The sequence below is a fragment of the Biomphalaria glabrata genome, chromosome 3 (assembly GCF_947242115.1).
Source record: "Biomphalaria glabrata chromosome 3, xgBioGlab47.1, whole genome shotgun sequence".
NCBI lineage: Eukaryota > Metazoa > Mollusca > Gastropoda > Planorbidae > Biomphalaria > Biomphalaria glabrata.
The window spans coordinates 10,483,696-10,502,284 of record NC_074713.1 but is presented as its reverse complement, the minus strand read 5'-3'; the positions used below and the strand labels follow the sequence as shown (position 1 = coordinate 10,502,284).

The 18,589-nt window shown below is 33.3% G+C and overlaps 1 protein-coding gene across 3 annotated transcripts in view; it reads right to left on the bottom strand.

Annotated features, from left to right (window-relative positions):
- LOC106070395 (papilin-like) overlaps positions 1-18,589 on the bottom strand; it is a 166,020-nt gene that overhangs the window by 16,096 nt on the left and 131,335 nt on the right. For all 3 annotated transcript variants that reach the window (XM_056023294.1, XM_056023295.1, XM_056023296.1), the window contains 14 exons: positions 17,043-17,222; positions 15,754-15,899; positions 14,636-14,717; positions 13,942-14,043; positions 12,830-12,951; positions 11,919-12,153; positions 10,701-10,895; positions 9,109-9,342; positions 7,829-8,113; positions 6,633-6,674; positions 4,897-5,190; positions 2,511-2,570; positions 2,193-2,360; positions 1,836-2,092 (listed from right to left, as the gene is read on the bottom strand). In XM_056023294.1, coding sequence (XP_055879269.1) covers positions 1,836-2,092; positions 2,193-2,360; positions 2,511-2,570; positions 4,897-5,190; positions 6,633-6,674; positions 7,829-8,113; positions 9,109-9,342; positions 10,701-10,895; positions 11,919-12,153; positions 12,830-12,951; positions 13,942-14,043; positions 14,636-14,717; positions 15,754-15,899; positions 17,043-17,222 — 2,402 coding nt within the window. The remainder of the gene's footprint in view (positions 1-1,835; positions 2,093-2,192; positions 2,361-2,510; positions 2,571-4,896; positions 5,191-6,632; positions 6,675-7,828; positions 8,114-9,108; positions 9,343-10,700; positions 10,896-11,918; positions 12,154-12,829; positions 12,952-13,941; positions 14,044-14,635; positions 14,718-15,753; positions 15,900-17,042; positions 17,223-18,589) is intronic.

The window sequence follows — 18,589 nt, the reverse complement described above, 5'->3', positions numbered from 1 at the left end:
CTCACAAATAAATAAACCAGCCAATGATTCAGTGGTGTGAGTCTATCTCTCACAAATAAATAAACCAGCCAATGATTCAGTGGTGTGAGTCTATCTCTCACAAATAAATAAACCAGCCAATGATTCAGTGGTGTGAGTCTATCTCTCACAAATAAATAAACCAGTCAATGATTCAGTGGTGTGAGTCTATCTCTCACAAATAAATAAACCAGCCAATGATTCAGTGGTGTGAGTCTATCTCTCACAAATAAATAAACCAGCCAATGATTCAGTGGTGTGAGTCTATCTCTCACAAATAAATAAACCAGCCAATGATTCAGTGGTGTGAGTCTATCTCTCACAAATAAATAAACCAGTCAATGATTCAGTGGTGTGAGTCTATCTCTCACAAATAAATAAACCAGCCAATGATTCAGTGGTGTGAGTCTATCTCTCACAAATAAATAAACCAGCCAATGATTCAGTGGTGTGAGTCTATCTCTCACAAATAAATAAACCAGCCAATGATTCAGTGGAGTGAGTCTATCTCTCACAAATAAATAAACCAGCCAATGATTCAGTGGAGTGAGTCTATCTCTCACAAATAAATAAACCAGCCAATGATTCAGTGGAGTGAGTCTATCTCTCACAAATAAATAAACCAGCCAATGATTCAGTGGTGTGAGTCTATCTCTCACAAATAAATAAACCAGCCAATGATTCAGTGGTGTGAGTCTATCTCTCACAAATAAATAAACCAGCCAATGATTCAGTGGTGTGAGTCTATCTCTCACAAATAAATAAACCAGCCAATGATTCAGTGGTGTGAGTCTATCTCTCACAAATAAATAAACCAGCCAATGATTCAGTGGTGTGAGTCTATCTATCACAAATAAATAAACCAGCCAATGATTCAGTGGTGTGAGTCTATCTATCACAAATAAATAAACCAGCCAATGATTCAGTGGTGTGAGTCTATCTATCACAAATAAATAAACCAGCCACTAGGTGAACCCTAGATCAAATTTCTACTAAGTGTCTTAAAAAGTCTAATGTCTTATACAATCTATCGCATGACAATCATTAAATAATGTATTGGATGCCTTACATGGATGACCTTTATTGGATTCAGTCTGGCCATATATAAACATTCTTTTTTTTTCTGATGAGCTTTAACTTTATATTATATGTATGTTTTAGCAAGTATGGCCACCTTTGACCTTAGTTGAGTAGTGATAAATTTGTGGCACACAATCATAAGTACTTAAGCAAGGAAAATGACAATTACAAAATAAATCTGCCTGGATATATAGTTAAGTCAGGACATTTAAATCTTCATGGACAAATAGTTAAGTCAGGACATTTAAATCTTCATGGACGTATAGTTATGTCTGGACTTATGTGTAGGCATATAAATCTGCCTGAAATAGTGAACAGGCCTGAACATATCAATAATTTTTAAATTGCTTCTAGGCAAGTTTAAAGCAATTTAAATGGGGAAACTCTGTTGCAGCTAACAGAAACTTTCATCAAAACAAAGAGACCATTGGACTATAAGACAAACATGTAGTAAGATAGACCAATAATTCAAACATATTAAAGAAAACATGAAACAAGTGAAGGGAGATAAGTAAGATAACACACAACAGATCAAAACAATCATAACATTATTCTAAAAGGAAAACTTACTTAATTCCATTGAATCTTAACACCCCCCCCCCCCCCCCATGTACCTTCTCATTCTTTTCTTTCTTAGTGTATTTTTTTTCTTCTTCTGAATGTAGCAATGTAAAGTAAACTCCACACTAAGATACATTTATTTTTTTTTTTATTTTGTTTGATAGAAAAAAACAAACCTTATCATAAGGCAGCTTGCAAACATCCTGAGCTACTGCTGGCCTAGTTGGTACCACGACTACAACCTCAGTTCCCACAACTCTTCTCTTGTACTGAGCACACCTTCTATCACATGCATCGTAATTCTCAAAGTTGTTCAAGTTGGCATCACAACCACCATAGATGAATTCCCTACATCTACCCGCTTGGTAATCAAAATAGAATCTGGGTATGGCTGCTCTACACTTGCCAACTACTTTTAGCTTCAAGCAAATTTCTGGGTAGAAAAAAAATGAGTATTTGGAAGTTTGATTTTATTTTTAAAAGTTCAATGCTTCATGATCTCAAGTAAATACAATGTGTACGAGTGGTTCTACCTTCAGCACTGCAGAAAGTGTCACATCTCTCAAGCGTTAGGAAGTTGTTGTTGTTTCCACCACAGCCTCCATACATAAACTGCTTGCAGCGTCCCTCTCTGTGGTCATAATGCCAGCGCTGAATAGAGGCCCGGCAATTCCCAACAGCCTGGTCTAGTCTACAGACCACTGTAGAGGCAGTAAAAAATCAGAATTAGTTAAAAGATGAATAATATTTCTGATGCTACTAATCTTCAGAGAGACATGTTCTAAAAGAGAATCAGTTTTATTTAAACACCCTGATACCTTGTTATTTTTATTCTAAAAATACAAATTTACCAGCTCTCTCAGTTGAGTTGGATTCCCCTCCAGTTTCTGTAATCTCAGGTTGTACAGGACCTATAAATAAATAAATATTGAAACATTTACATGCCACAAACTGCCTCAATATATGTTGTTTTAGGGTGGTTGTATGGGTGTGTCTGTTTAGGGACTAGATTGCTGGTGAGTTAGCTTACCTCAATCCAGTCATTAGTTGATTGGTACTTTGTTCTTACAACAAGCTAACAATTTTAAAAGAATCAACCCATATATGCAGTCAATATATTGTATTTCATCAACAACTCATAACGTATGTAAGTAGAATACAAAGTCCTATTACCAATGAATGGGACAGATAGTTACCCACCCAAAACTGAAACCTCTCTCGTCTCTCTTCCATTTCGTACAAGAAGCTGTCAACACTATCAAACCCATCATATTGAATGAAAATTAGGCTAAAATGTACAGGGGTTCTAAAAATCTAGCCTTAACTCAATAAGTCACAAATATGATTAATAACAATATATACCATTTGTAGGATTTCATTCATTGTAATTTTTTTTTAATAAAGACTTTTAAAAACAATATGAGGATCTGACCTGTACAAACCATAAAATTCTTTCTTTCTTATCTCATAATTCATATTTTTCATTCAAATCTATGAATGATTGTAAAACTCAACCTACAGTTTACATGAACTTAAAAGCAATTAAAGTTTCTTTTTCCCTAATGTACCATTTATTTAGCAGATGAACAAGTGTTCACCTGTTTTATGTTTTAACTTAATGTTATAACTGTGCTGATGACACAGAAAGAGGTTCCTGTGTATGTAGTCAGTAAACACAGATGATACATGCCAATGTACAGCAAGCGACCATCTGTGACAAGTGACGATGGGTGACTCTTCAGGAAAATACAGTGATCTGAACACTCCAAATGCAATTCACTCATCATATGGTCATGTGATAATCTAGAAAGTACTGGAATTTTTATTGTATTTGAGAATCCAGCACAAATCCAGTATGACACAGAGAGGCTAGTAGAGTTTAGTATAGCAGTAGAGTTATTCTCAGTGAAGCATTTATACAGTCAGCTTATCATGTTGCCACTGGTACAGTATTGGTACAGTATTGACTGTTGATTTATAAGACAATAAATGATCATGTTATTGAAGGGCTAGAGTTGCCTAGTTCTTGAGTTGGTTGTGTCATGTTGTGCAGTATTTGCAGAAAGACTAACAGTGAGGCGTTGCAGTAACAAAAGAGTAGCCTACTCACAGTTATACTATGAGGTAATAGGCTTTGTGTAATAAACAATTACTGACTTAAATCTGCTGAATACATATATTAAAAAATCTAATACGAATGACTGCCCTTCTTAATTCTTTAAGCCACACAAATAAATAAAGTTTCAAAGTGAACATATGAAGCTTTTGTTTAGTCCTTTTACAACTGAATGCACATTACTTAAATCCAAATTTTAAAAGCATAAAGCATATACTTTTACAAAGCTTATATCAACTCTGTCTGTCTGTCTGGTAAAAAGTATGTACACGTTATTTCTCCCACACCCTATCTCGGATCAAGCTGAAACTTTTCACAATTATTCATCGACATAGATAAAACATAAATACATTTTTAAAAAGTTACCAATTAGACAATTAATTACTAGTAATATATTATTTTGTTTAATAACAACAATAGGAAAATAATACTTCAGTATAGTATCAGTATACACAGATATGGTCGAGAGGCTAAGTACGCTTGAACTTTGCTTGGCTTGGCTACCTAGAAGGGGGCTCGAGGTTGAACACCCGACTCGGGCAGAGTTGTGTTTACTGAGCGCCTAAAGGCAGCACGGAAAACCAACTCCTAGATACCCCATCCCCCCCACCGGTCCACAAATGAGATTGGACCAAAGTGCTCTGAGCCTGCTATAAGCATGAAAGTAGCGCTATATAAAAGCTATAATAATAATAAATAATAATCAAGTTGATACTTTAAACAATTATTTATTCATTTAAAATCATAAATTAATAAACAAAATACTCAAATAGTCTATTAAATATTGGTAATAAATTATTTTGTTTGATATAAAATAAGGGAAATAGCTTGAACATTATTGGTAGATATAGTTTTAAGGACAGGGTTCTTCCCCTTTTGATTAGCTTTGTTGTTTTTTTTTTAAAAGGATTGTTTTGTTAAAATTTTGCTTGTTTTTATTTTAAGTTGCTTTTGTGTGGCATATCTTTCAAGCTTTAGCCTTCTTAGTGCACTATAAGATATATCTCCAACATTAGTTTCTTAGTATTTTACTGTTTTACATGAGCAGAAAATATTTAAAAATTTAGTTCTAGTTTTCTTATTATTCAACAAAAATAGAATGTCAAACAAAAGCAACTTACCTGATTGAGGCCTGACAGTGATCTTAAGTTTTTTGATTAGGCCAAAAGGTTTACTTTTACAGAAGTAAGTGCCTTCATGTTTGAACTGTATGTTGTTGATAGTTAGCTCACTTATTATAGCATTCCTGGTTCTACTATCTGGGTAAGTGTTTATAGAGATCTTGCCAGCTTCTGGCAAAATTTCCCTGCCATTGATGAACCAATCTATCCCAGAAGGCCTTTCTGGACCATAGGCTCGGCAAGAAAGGCTGTAAATTGAACCTGCCTCCACGACTGTGTCACCACTGAGAAGTACTATTAACAAAAAAATGTTGTGGTTATTAATACAAAAAACATATTTAGTGTAGATTAGCATTAGACTATGTTGCATTCGGCTTCAGAACAAGACAGCTGGAGGTCACTTACAAGGGCCGCAGAATACAGATTTGAAACCAAAATAAAATACGCTGCCAAGGACAGAGGTAGATGGCAAAAAGAAAATCTTAATCGGCCACTGGTGGACAATGATTATGCTTGTCCTGGATGGGGCAAAATAGGTAGGTCACAGCTGGGGCTGCTTAGCCAAGGAAAATACTACATTCCTCATTAATCTTTGGACTCAAAGACAAGCCTTATTATTATTATGTTGCAATATGATGCAATCATATTAGAAAAAAGAATCATTTGATTCTGAGAGGAATTTCATTCAAAAGATGATTGGTTTCATAGGGAATACTTTTTGTTTTAAGGTTGAGTTGTCTTAAGATACAGCCTGCATCATTTGTTTCAGCATTTTAGAAAACTTAAAACATGGATACAAAATAAAATGAATCCAAACTGGAGAAGATGGCTTATACTGGTCTAGAACGGGATGAAGCTGTCTTGTAAACTCTAAAAAACTGGTGTGAAAAACAATTCAGATTTTATTGTGTGAATGTTTTAATTTTAATGTGTGATTATAATCAAAGTATGATATCTAAGATATTTTCCAAATTATTTCAACAAATGAAATTATTTAAACACATTTAATACACAAACAATTATTCAGGGATCAAAATGGGGCCCTTTTTGTCATTAATACTTCTACCTGAGTTTTATTTGCTTTTCAGACAGGTAATTTAAAAACTATAGTGGTACTTGAACTGAGTTAAAATTATCAGTCGATACCACAAAATACTAACAAATAATAATCACGGTCCATGTGACACTCATACACAATGAATGTGATATTTGGAGCAAGATAGAAAGTACAGGAGCTAGTATAAACACTGTAAACACACTTACAGATGACTTCTATCTTTCTACCTAGCTATAACAAATGGACTGTTGGCAGGCTTCAACTCAATAGCAAGCAGCTGCCTGCATGTCACTCATCTATTTAATAAGTGTGCAAATAATTATGTTAAGTAATTAATTTTAGCCTCAATGACTAATTTAATCATGTCTAAAACTTTTGATAATACACTATTATCAAGTAGATTATGATCTAGTAGAATCTAACAATAAATAAATAATTACTCAATAAAACTATAATGAATATTCAGATGCTCTGCACAATAGCTGTCAATAGCTGTTAAATTTTACTTAAAAACAAATAGGCTTTGAAATGAGCACATGAGGTAATTACTTGAGTCTAGATTTGATTCCTACTAAGTAAATGTATTTAACCATATTAGAAAGAAAAATCTTCAAGGATTAATTTAAAAAAAAAAATTATAAATGTTATTGTAAGAGAAATAACCTAAGTTTTCACTCACATTCATTCTCTGTATTCACTGGTACTTGAGGTGTACTGGAAGCTGTTTGTGGTAAATGAAACAAAATAAAGAAACAAATATTATAAGTGAAGCTATATAGATAACAGATAAAAAAAATATTTGGAACTATATCAACATGTAAAAAAAAAACCTCATATAGTCATTTATATCTATATTGTTTATTTTTACAATATGTAAATTATAATAAATGCAGTATAACCTTTACTACAATTTCTCATCATTACATTAAATTAATACATTAGAATAACCCTCTGAAGCTCAATCCCATCATGTTACTGAATGTTTGTAAGTCTCCCTTGATTATTCCATAAGGTGAAGTTGAAAAAGGAAAAGTCATGTAAACCATGAGACAAAAATAATGTTCTCAATCAAACAACCATAGATAATTAATTTACTTTTCCCAAATTGTATTGTGAATAAAATAGTTGGATGGTTTACTTAAGAACAACCTAGTAATCATATACAACTTCACATTTAACAGAAAAATACACTAAAATTTGTAATATTCCTTATTATTTCAAAAAGGTATTTTTCTATGAGTTGCTAAACTTTCTGACACCAACAAAAATATTACAATAGGAACTAAACCAGCAGAGATCACAATCTGGTAGGAAGGAGGATTAATCAGGACCAAATGAACAGATGTAGCCACTTGATCAATCTGTGTCATTTAGGTATCTACAGTAAAAATACCCTACACAAAGCATTAATGAATAATAAACTCATTTTAATAATCATTTGTGGAGCATTATATAAAATCTGAACGAATTTTCTTTCGAAGTCACATTTATCTGACTAAATAGAGAGATTTGGCAATTCAAGATTTAAGGACATACCAAACTCTAAAAGGTACCTAATGTTTTAGAAAAAAGTAAGAATTCATTTTGAGCTGGTCATGTGACACCATCTTTAACCATTGGCATCTGAAAAATTTAGCCTTCACACCATTTGCTTCATTAATATATAAATAAAACTTGACTACAGGGACCTGGTGATTGAGTAGTACTTGACTTTAAGGGAAGATAGTAAAGGGGGTTGGTCATTGTTAAGGCCACATGTCACCTTCATGAACCACTGGCCATAGAAATAGATGACCTTTACCTCATTTGCTCTATAAATCACAAGATCTGAAAGTGGAAGTTTACAAAACTACATCCATGTTTAACTCTCCTTACCAATGGGTCTCACAGTGATATCTATCCTCTTTTCTACCCCGCTGTAGCTGCGACAACTGTATATTCCTGAGTTAGTCACCTGGGCATTGGGAATAATTAGGTCGATAGCCTGAGTATAACCATTTGCAGTCTTGGAGTTATGGACTTTCTGTTGGGCATTGGGCACTTTGGTGGCCTGAAGGTTGTTGTAATACCATTTAATGTTGACATGCTTAGGCCCTGTTGCTGTACAAGAGATCTTGATTTCTTCACCCTGGGCAAGCGAAGATTCACCAGAAATAATCACTGTGTGAGAAGGTAGTGTAATAAATTATTAGTTGTGTATGAAAGATTATTTTAATAAGTTTATAGTTGCTGAAGAATATTAACATATCATGAAATGTTAGTAACCTATAATCTTATAGTTGCTAAAGAATGTTAACAAATTCTGAAATGTTATAAACCTAAAAGAAAAAAAAAACTAAACAAAAAGTATATGAAAAAATATTACTAGAAAAAAAAAATTATTAGGCATAAATTAATTGGATGTTTGCTCCTCTTGCAAATTGACTGCTACTGTTTACCATTTGTATCAAGGATTATTATGTTAAACCAGACTTCAAGAATGTTAACATTACACAAAGAGTGAATGGTTTTACTTCTTGAACACAAAATGTTTTTTGTCTAGAGAGATTAAATGTTTATATGAATCAGCTAAATATGCTATAACTTTACTCATGTGTTTGTATACAAATTACCTCCTTCTATAAAAGCTAACTTGAACTCTTTTAAAAAAGTGGTTATAATTACAGCGTTTCAACCAAGTTAAAAACAAAGAAATTTTATACCACAAATCTTTAGATTAATTAGGAAAATAATTGTAAACATTGTAACTAACAAAAATTATTTTTTTTTTTTAAATAATTACAAATTGTCTTTGATTTAGTGATCAGACAAAAATGTAGATGTAAATGAGACTGTAATGACTCAGATAAAGCCTACATATTTGTTCATGAACTCTGCAGAAAAGATTGTGCAAGTGATATGGGGAGTAATAATTGTTTTTTCTTTCATGAAACTATGCCTTTTCAAATACAAAGTTCTGTGTGGATTTCTCAAGAATGTGTTACACTTTTTGGTCAGATATGTATCAAAATATTAAACTACATTCTAAAATAGAAAAATGATTTTATTTTCCATTTGATACCACCTTAAGAGTTAGCTATTATGCAAAAGAAATTCTCATGAACAAATAAAGTATCAAATAGAATCCTAATGGAGAATCTGATGATAAAACTCACATCGGAATGGTTCATTCTCAACAAGGTTATAATTTGTCTCTTCTTCAGGTTTGATGGTCTGACTCATGCATTCTTTCTGGCAGGCCTCCAGGGTGTAAAAGTTGTTTTCATTTCCCTGGCAGCCTCCGTAGATGAATGAGGTGCACTTCTGGTCCTTAGGGTTATAGTAGTAGCGTTGTAGGTAAGCCCTGCAGGGACCTCTCTCAAAAGGAAGGTCACACATGCTAACTATGTCTGAGAAGTGAGAATAAAGACTCTCAAGAATTTTTCAAACTAAAATTGTTGTAATCTTATGTTTAGAATTTTTTTTTAGTATTTTTAAGATTTATTTTTGTTACTGAAATTAATGAAGTGCTCTAGAAGAGGTCTCACTATGTGAAGAAAGGAACACTGATAAAGTTTAGATTCACAGTAAAACATTTAATTACTTGGCAAAGATTAAAAAGAGGAGCTGGCCAATCTACAAAAATAATATTCACATGCATATGCCAGAGCCTTCTCACTAAAAATATGGTAAGAATAGTCATAACAACACAATTATGATGTAACTGCTATAATCATAGTATGGATAGTTACTATACTAAATGTAAACTACTTTTTTAATATGTATAAATTAGCTACAAAGAGTAAGATTTATTTAGATTGCAATACAAAGTTTTTTCCAAGGAGATTCTATGATTATCATGTTATCGACAGTAAACAACTACTATAAATCTATAGATACTTATGGTCACAAGTTAAGCTACAGTGCTGCATGAATTATTTTTTTTTGGAAAAGAAAGTTTTAACACTTTATGCCATTGCTGGATGAATTACACTGGCTCCCCAACAAAACCAGGATAAAGAGCAAAATTGTTAGGTATTTACATTAGCTAGAGATTGGTTGAACTCAGCTACAATTCAAAATAAAATATCTCTATGAACCTCCCAAAACATTATGAATGGCTAACTCTCTCATGCAACCAAGTTATAAGCTAAAGAAAAATAAAAAGAAGAGATTTTCTTTTTTCCAAGAACTATCACTCTAGAATGACTAGCAAATATTTGAGCAAGATCAACTCCCATTAAACATTTAATAAGAAACTTTAAACTTGTTTAGAATGTTCCAACTTGTTATTCTGACTATATAGGCAGAATAAGCAGTAACAAAGCATATAAGATGAATTGAGGGATCTTAAATAACGATTTTCCCATTAATGATTATTATTACTGCATTCTCACTACTGGTTAAAAAAAAGTTATATTTTAAGTTTTTAAAAATTTTTTACAAATTATATTAACTCACTTCATTCGTCTGTCTGTTGGTACAAATTTTGCATGATTTTATTTTAACTTCCCATTCTCTGATTAAGTTTAAATTTTGAACTATTATTCATTGCCGATGACAATACATGAATCCACCAATAAATTAACAATTGGTTAATCAATTAGAGCTTCAATTGCTTCACCTTAGATAAGCTTTTTTTTTTTTTTTTTTTTAAATTATATTTTTTATTTTGCTTGTTTATCATATTATCTTATGTTTTAATGAAATACATTCAGAATTATAATAGTTCATTTATAATTAAATTTGATAAATGTTAAATTCTTACCAAGATCCACAACTTCTGTGACCACTTCTTTATGTTTGCAAGTGGCCTCACAGTGCTCTTTGGTGTCAAAAACATTTCCGTTGTCCTCACAGCCGCCCCACCAGTAGTATTCACACGCTTGCTTTTCTGTGTTGTACCTATACTTGAGGACATAGTCTTTACACCTTCTGCGGTTCACCTCAGCAGAGCATTTCTCTGGCAAAGTGAGAAGAAGTGTTAATTAAGCTACCAGTCTATGAAATAGTTGTGAATCTTGTCTGTTTACTACTGGTCAACCAGAGACCATTCTGTTTAAAAATGCAAGTGGATAGGTGGCATTGTTATGCAGTAATTAAAAAAAAACAACAACTAAATAGCAAGGCACATACTTGACTGAAATCTTAAAAAAAAATAGAGGGAAGTGTGTATAAAAAAACCAAAACAGACTTAGAAGAATCCAATTATCAGAATAGTCTAATTTAATAACCAGCAGTGCAACACAGCTGAGAAAAACAGCACAATAGACACAAGACTACAAAAGAGTCTACTGTTCAGCATTAAGAAGTTGGCTAAATAAAGAAGAAGAGATATGGACAATTAACAGCAGATTAAAATAGTGTCCACAAGAGCCATAGGGGTTACACATTTATATTCCTCCACATAGTAAGTTCTAAAGTTTAAAGATATTTACCCTAAATAAGAAGGAATTAACAACATATTTTCCTGAATAAATACACCATAGCTGCAAAGGATACCCAGAATTTTTAGGGAGAAGTAAATGTGACAGTTACATGATAATCTCATAAACTGTTGCTTACAAGTACAAAAAAATTTGAAGTCATTCATCCAGAATTAGCTCTCATGCAACATGACTTTTAAAATGCTATAAATAACATATGCTAACCCCTTAACCAAGAAAAAAAACCAATAGATATATAAGTATTGTAAATGTAGTTGTGTAAAACAAAAACCTTATGGAATATAGAGGGAGAATTTTCACCATTTTGATGTCTTAGAAAGGCTATACATATATGTGGCTAAATCTATCACACCATTCACATTAGGTGACTGCATTTATGAGTAAATAAAAGTTAATAAAAAGACAGTAAGCTTCTTGTGGAAAAAAAAAAAAAACAGAACATAAGTAGCCAGACCTCTACTTGAGGAGATTTGAGTGGATTTGACATATATGTTGTGTTGTTTTTTTAAACCTATTTGTACATAGTACTAGATTTGTACCTGTTTTTTTAATAGGTTTAGGAGTTGTAATCCTTATACGATCTCTGTCTTCAGAGTCAATAGTGTCTCCACATCCTCTTCCCCTCGGACCTTCAGCTGGGGTTAAACCATCCTCACAGCACCCATAGACAGTCTTCTCACAGGGCACTTCCCCTGAGCCATCCACCTCACAACCCAGGGAGTTGGGTCCATCAGCTGGTGTGATGCCATCTTTACAGCAGCCATATCTTGAGTTCTGGAAGATGAAAACAGTGTATAAAGTCAGCTAACACAAAACATAAGTTCCCTGACCTTAGGGTAGAATACCATACAAAATATAATATCTTATCATCTCATCTGTTCCTTGACTTTGGTTGTGGGGGTGCTGTAAAAGTTTGCTTAAACAAATTCCTCTACTTTTCCCAGTCAGCAGCTGTTCCTAGTAGGATATCAGGAGAGGGGATGGTCAATTCTTTCACATTGTCCAGCCAACTTTTCTTTGGACGACCATTTCTTCATGCTCCCTCCACTGTACCTTGAAGGATGACTTGACGATAAGTCACGTCTTTCAATATGACTGAACCAGCTCAGCTTTCATCTTCACAGTATTGAGAGTTCCTCCTTTTAGCCAGCCAGAGTGTTGACTAGTAAAATTACAAACTCATTTGTCTTTTTTCCTGGTGTCTGATGCCCAGCAGTTTTCTGTAACCTTTACTTTTAAAAGCTTGAATTGTTCTTGAATTTCAGCCTTAGCATCCAACAACTTAGCAGAGTTTAAGACATTGATTAACATGCATCACTAAATCAATACATGAAAGGCGTTGGATGCAATTATCTTCGTTTTTGAAGCAACGTCTGTAATATATAAGATAAGAATACTTTTAATTTTTAAAAAAATTGTACAAGTTTCAAAATTACTTGATACTACTAACCAAACAATTTTTTGGACATCCATGATGGTTGGGTCCTGTGGCAGGAGTTTTTTGGTCTTTACAACAACCAAACTCAGACAGATTACAACCAATCACCACACTTGTGGAGCGTCTGTAGGGAACTGCATTAGAAAATGACTTTATAAGTTCTCTGAATAATTGTATACATTGTAGAGAATTTAAAGAAAAAATGTTTAAAAGGAAAACACAAGTGAGGCTTAGACCTAAGACATATGGAGTTTGTCAGTTAAGTCTGGTGGAATAAAATGGATGGGCTTAAAAAAAATAGATTGGTTAGAGCCAATGCTAAAGAAAAGTCTATGTGGTCTCCATGGAGATAAAAAAAATATAACAGTCATGTTAAAGCAAGGTATGAGAAAAAATTTGTTGTCAAGTATTCAATCTTAAAGGCAATTCTATCTCAGTAATTAAGTAATCTATCTTAAAGGCAATGCTGTCTCAGTAATTAAGTATTCTATCTTAAAGGCAATGCTGTCTCAGTAATCAAGCATTCTGATGCTTTTCTGAAAGTGTTGAGTTTAAATTTTGGAGAAGAATGTAATTTTTTAATTGGGCTGGAGAAACTGATTTTAATGATAACTCTGCAATGAATGAATAACTTAAGCATGAAATGTAAGATCTTTTTTTTAAAACTATTGAACCACAAAACAAAATAACTCAACACTATAAATATGAATTTTCAATGGACATTTTTTATACGGCTGTTACAGTCAGTGTGCAATATATAATGTGATTGGAATGTGTGTTGAAAGAAATGTAAAAAAAGAAAGAACAACTGGAAAAAGGAATCAACGTAAAGAAATATGAATCACATTTTGTATTCTGTAAACACAACTAAAATACCTAAAAAAAGTAATAATGAGTGCCACGTTCTCCTTAGCCAAGGTAAACAGTCAAGGCTGGTTGGTTCAAACCTTTATGATGATAATATGATTGATTTACCCAATTAATAAATAATGAGGACATATTTACTTTTATTGATCTGCTGAATCATAGATGAATCAAAATGTTTTGAAAAAAATGTGAGTTTATTCAATTTTAGCCCTTTTGTTGTAATTTTCTTGAGATCTGATAGACATGTTGCTACTTACTGGGATCCTTACAAAAGAAACCATCTGTAATGAGTTGATCATTAACACATTCTTGACCAGACTCACATGTCTGCTGATCACAAACGTATTTCTTCGATTTGGCTGGAACACAAAATTTCATTACAATGTATTAAAGAAAATAATTTATTCAACTAGATAACTAGCATCAGAGCTAAACTGACATTAACAATCAAAGAATGATATAGATTTAGTAAATGAAGCAAATTTCTGTATGGAATAGGATTTGTGGGTGTTGCTGAGTACATCTCCTTACATCTTTAGAGGCCTATAAGTCCCTTGAAAATGAATAACAACACCAATTTTGAGCAACACCTGCTCCTATGAATGGATGATCAAATGTGGATATTCTCATTTCTGCGAAGCATGAACTTGGTGCAGCAGGGAATATCAGGTGTGCTGTATACAATCAACTTTCTGACACAACCTTGTTTCCTTAAATCTATCTACTAACATAACACTATAACATCTGAAATTCAATTCATGTTGGTGCAATATATGTTCAATATACGATCACTTTTTTAAATATAAAATTTATGAACAAATTAAGTACAAGAAATATAATTACAATATATGTAAAATCTATATAAAATGTAAGTGAAATGTAGGTGTGATTTAAATATATTGTTGTTAAGGTATTATGTATTTTTTATGTCTGTACATTAGAGTTACTTACGTGAGCATCGTGCATATATGTGACAATTTCCAAGCTTGCATTCCCTTGTTGTCGTGCATTTCAATCCTGAGTCACATTCTCTCTAAACATAATGATATGATTAAGTATAAATATTAAAAACAAGGTAAGGATTTGTACAAATAAATTATAAAGATCATATCTTATAAAATACAGATGTTACTTCAAAGTCAATCCAGTCATATATGTTAATCATTGACTTAAATTCTGCCAAGTCATTGGTTTTTCTGCCTGGCTCAGGCAACCCATTCCATGCTCTAATAGCACTAGGGAAGAAGGAGGATTTGTACAAATTTGTCCTAGCATATGGAATGAGGAATGTGCCTTTATCTTTGTGTCTTTCTGAGTATATTATTAGATTTTGTTTTTGTATTTGAAGATTATGGTTCAGTGTTTTATGTATAATTGCTTTTTTATTTAAGTCTTATATCATGAAGGCTTTCTAAATTTAGTGATTTTATTAAAGGTGTTACTTTAGTCAAATGTGAATATTCATTTGTTATGAATTTCACTGCTCTATTTTGTGAATGTTTTAGTTTCTCAATGTTTTCTTAAGTTGACTGGTCCCTGAGGATGCATATTCTACCAGAGGTTTAATAACATTTTAGTTTTATGTTCTTATTTTATTTGTAGAAATTTCTTTTAATAAACCCTAATGCTTTGTTTGATTTTTTAATAGGTTCATCAATATGGAGATTCCATGACAGTTTTTCATTTTTATAACACCAAGGTATTTGCGTTTTTAGTCTGTGTTAATGGTTAACCATGAATAAGATAAGTGGAAATTATTTGGTTTAGTTTTTTGTTACTCTTAGTAGGCCTGATATTTTTCTGTCTGGCTGGAAAGACATGCTCTTATTTGATTCCCATTTCTGTAATACATCTGTCAACTAAATATAGCTAGTAGATAAGAAATTTTGGTTTTTGTTTAATTAATATGATATTAATAACTAGATGGGAGGAGCAAAAAAAATCCCAGCAAAGTCTGTTCAAGGGAATGAAAATTTACAACAATTAACAAAAAATATCCATATGTAAAGTATGATTTTAAAAAAATATTTATACTTTTTAAGTTGATTATAAGTGTAAGAGAAACTCACATCAGAGAAGCACCAATAGTCTGGTGGGGCTTGACACTGTCTGCCCCAGTCAGGATTGCAGTTGCAGCTGTAAGAGCCATTGCTAAAAGATTGACAGGGGAATCCATTCTTGCACGGACCACTGGCACAAGCTAATCTTTGTGGAACTGATGAAAAACATAATAAAACAAAATGTAGATCTATATATAGGCCTATATAGAGAGAGATCTAAGTAGGCCTATATAACAGTAATATAAGATCTAGAGTCTAGATGACAGATCTAGATATCTAAACTCTCTATATAGATCTTTATCTAGATAAAATTAAATGATGAAGACTGTCTAGACTAGACTAGACTGACTAGTCACTAGATTCTCTTAACTCTTAGACTTAGACGTCTTAGTGACGCACTGACGGTAACTTAGTGAGTTAGTGTCTTAGACTTAGACTAGATCTAATGTATGATTGTAGGTTTATTAATCAAATCTCATACTCACTATCTTGTGTGTTCAGAGAAGTTAATTTTAGTGAATAAAGATTCCAGATTAAATTTTCAACATTTTATTTTTTTCGACAGACTTAATCATTGAAGTTAATCTGGACTAATCTAATATAAGTCATATTTAATGTCCTCTCGTAGACTTATAATTTACAAGGTTCCCTCCCTTGTTAACATCTGCCAAACATATCCTTTTTTTTTTCCCTTTCGCCCACACATAGCATAGATTAAACACATCATGAATATTTACATTAGAATTTTGTTTAAAAATGTAATTTTACAATGGCATGATCTTTCACATCTGTTTTAGAATGCCAGCTTCACTTCAATAGTTATGGTCTAAGCTTCGAATTATTTACTATTTATAAATTTATAACGGACAAATTTGTACAAATACTCCTTCTTCCCTAGTGCTATTAGAGCATGGAATGGGTTGCCTGAGCTAGCCAGGAAAACCAGTGACTTGGCAGAATTTAAGTCATTGGTTAATATGCATGACTAAATGCATGACGCGTAGGACGTAATCATCTTCTTTTTTGAAGTAACGTCTGTATTATATAAGATAAGATAAGAACCAAAATATCTAGACACTTCGATCTATTTCTAGACATTTTCCTTTACAGATACTTTTAAAACATAGATGTTCCTGTCATGTGAAGAGCAAGCATGGATGCCCCAGGGGCTCATCTCTCTAACTTAGGCCTACTGCCAGGCCTTTAAGCTATTTTCAAGGCAAGGTGGTATTGAGCTGTGAAAGAGATCTTTTATTCTAAAACAAAATGCACTTAGAGGCAATGGCCTGAACCCTCACCCTGATGTCTGCCTGCACCGTGACATCTGCTTTGACATTCTTCCAGTGTCTCAAAATTGTTATTGTTTCCTAAGCATCCCCCGTACATAAACTTTTCACACTGGCTCGTCTTGTAGTTGTAGAAGTAACGTTCTTTTACGCTTTTACAGACGCCAACAACTTTCGGTAACCTGCAAACACCTGAAGTATGAGGGAAAAAAAGTTATGCATGTTACATCTTGAATACAACACAAGGAAATAGTTGATAATATCTGCTAGCTTGGCTCTATCGGAGGCAGATCTACAACAGCTAAAAGTCCGGCCAAGGAGACGTGAAGTCCAGGCTAGATCAGAATGGAGAGATGTGATAAAGCAGGCCAGGACCCTCCTTGGGCTGTAGCGCCACTCGGATGGATGGATGGCTCTATTATCTTCAATATAATGTGCTACTTAATAATTACATCAGAGGTGGCCATAGAGGATGGCGAGTGGGGCGACCGACCTACGCGTTCACCTAGGTCCCGCGCCTGAGGTGGCCCCGCAAAAGCAGATATTATCTAGTTAGTGGATTTTAATGCAAAATTATTCTGAACCATTAATTCCGTCGATCAAGACATTAAAAGAGGACTTTGAAAAAAATCTTACAAGCAAAATCCTACCCTCATAAAAATTTTATTACAGTATGTAATGTAGTCAAACGGTCAATAGTAGATCAACAGTACCAACGTAAGTACTATGTTTTGTAATGTCACAGATGCCATTATAGAATTATTTGTACATTTCACATTTAAAAGAAATATAAACCCTTGACTGAGCCTCAGGAATTACCCCACAAATCTTGACCCTTGACAGCACCTCAGGTTTTACCCAAGACGTGATTATGATGTTGCAAATCTATTGGTTGATTTGAAATTAAACAAAGACATTTTTTTAAAGAGTTAGCGCCAGAGAATTGGCGAGAGTAGAGAGAACGCCAGTCGATAAAATATTTTGATAGTAGTCAGTCGGTCTTCTAAGAGCTCTGTTTTAAAAGCCTTTGTGATATTTTGTGTTGATTGATTTGTAATTTGTACATAAGCTGTACTTACGTTTTGTATTTAAATAAAGTTCCAGAGTTTTGTTTTAACAAAGAATCTTTTATTGTGATTCTAGATCGACATTTATTCAACTATTTTTAATTCAAGTAAAATCCCCGGCATCACAACACATTGTGACATCGTGTGTGAATGTGTTGTGACATGTAATAATAAGGCCTACAGCATTAGAGGCGGACGAGCTTGTCAGCGTGATGTGGGTACAATATTTAGACTAATTTAGAGTACGCTAAAGGATTACGAGCCCGCATAGGACACTCGCCCGGGGACCCACTTACAACACTCGCCCGGGGCCGAGCGAGGCCGCCACTTAAGTACATTAAGAATAGGATAGCTAAAGCAATGGGAGCAATATGTCATGAATGCAGAAAAGAGTCATCGAGATACTTTGCTGACTATTCTATTACTACTAAATCAATAGTCTATAAAAAGACTATATGGCACTGGAACATGGTCCACCAACTCATGGTAGGA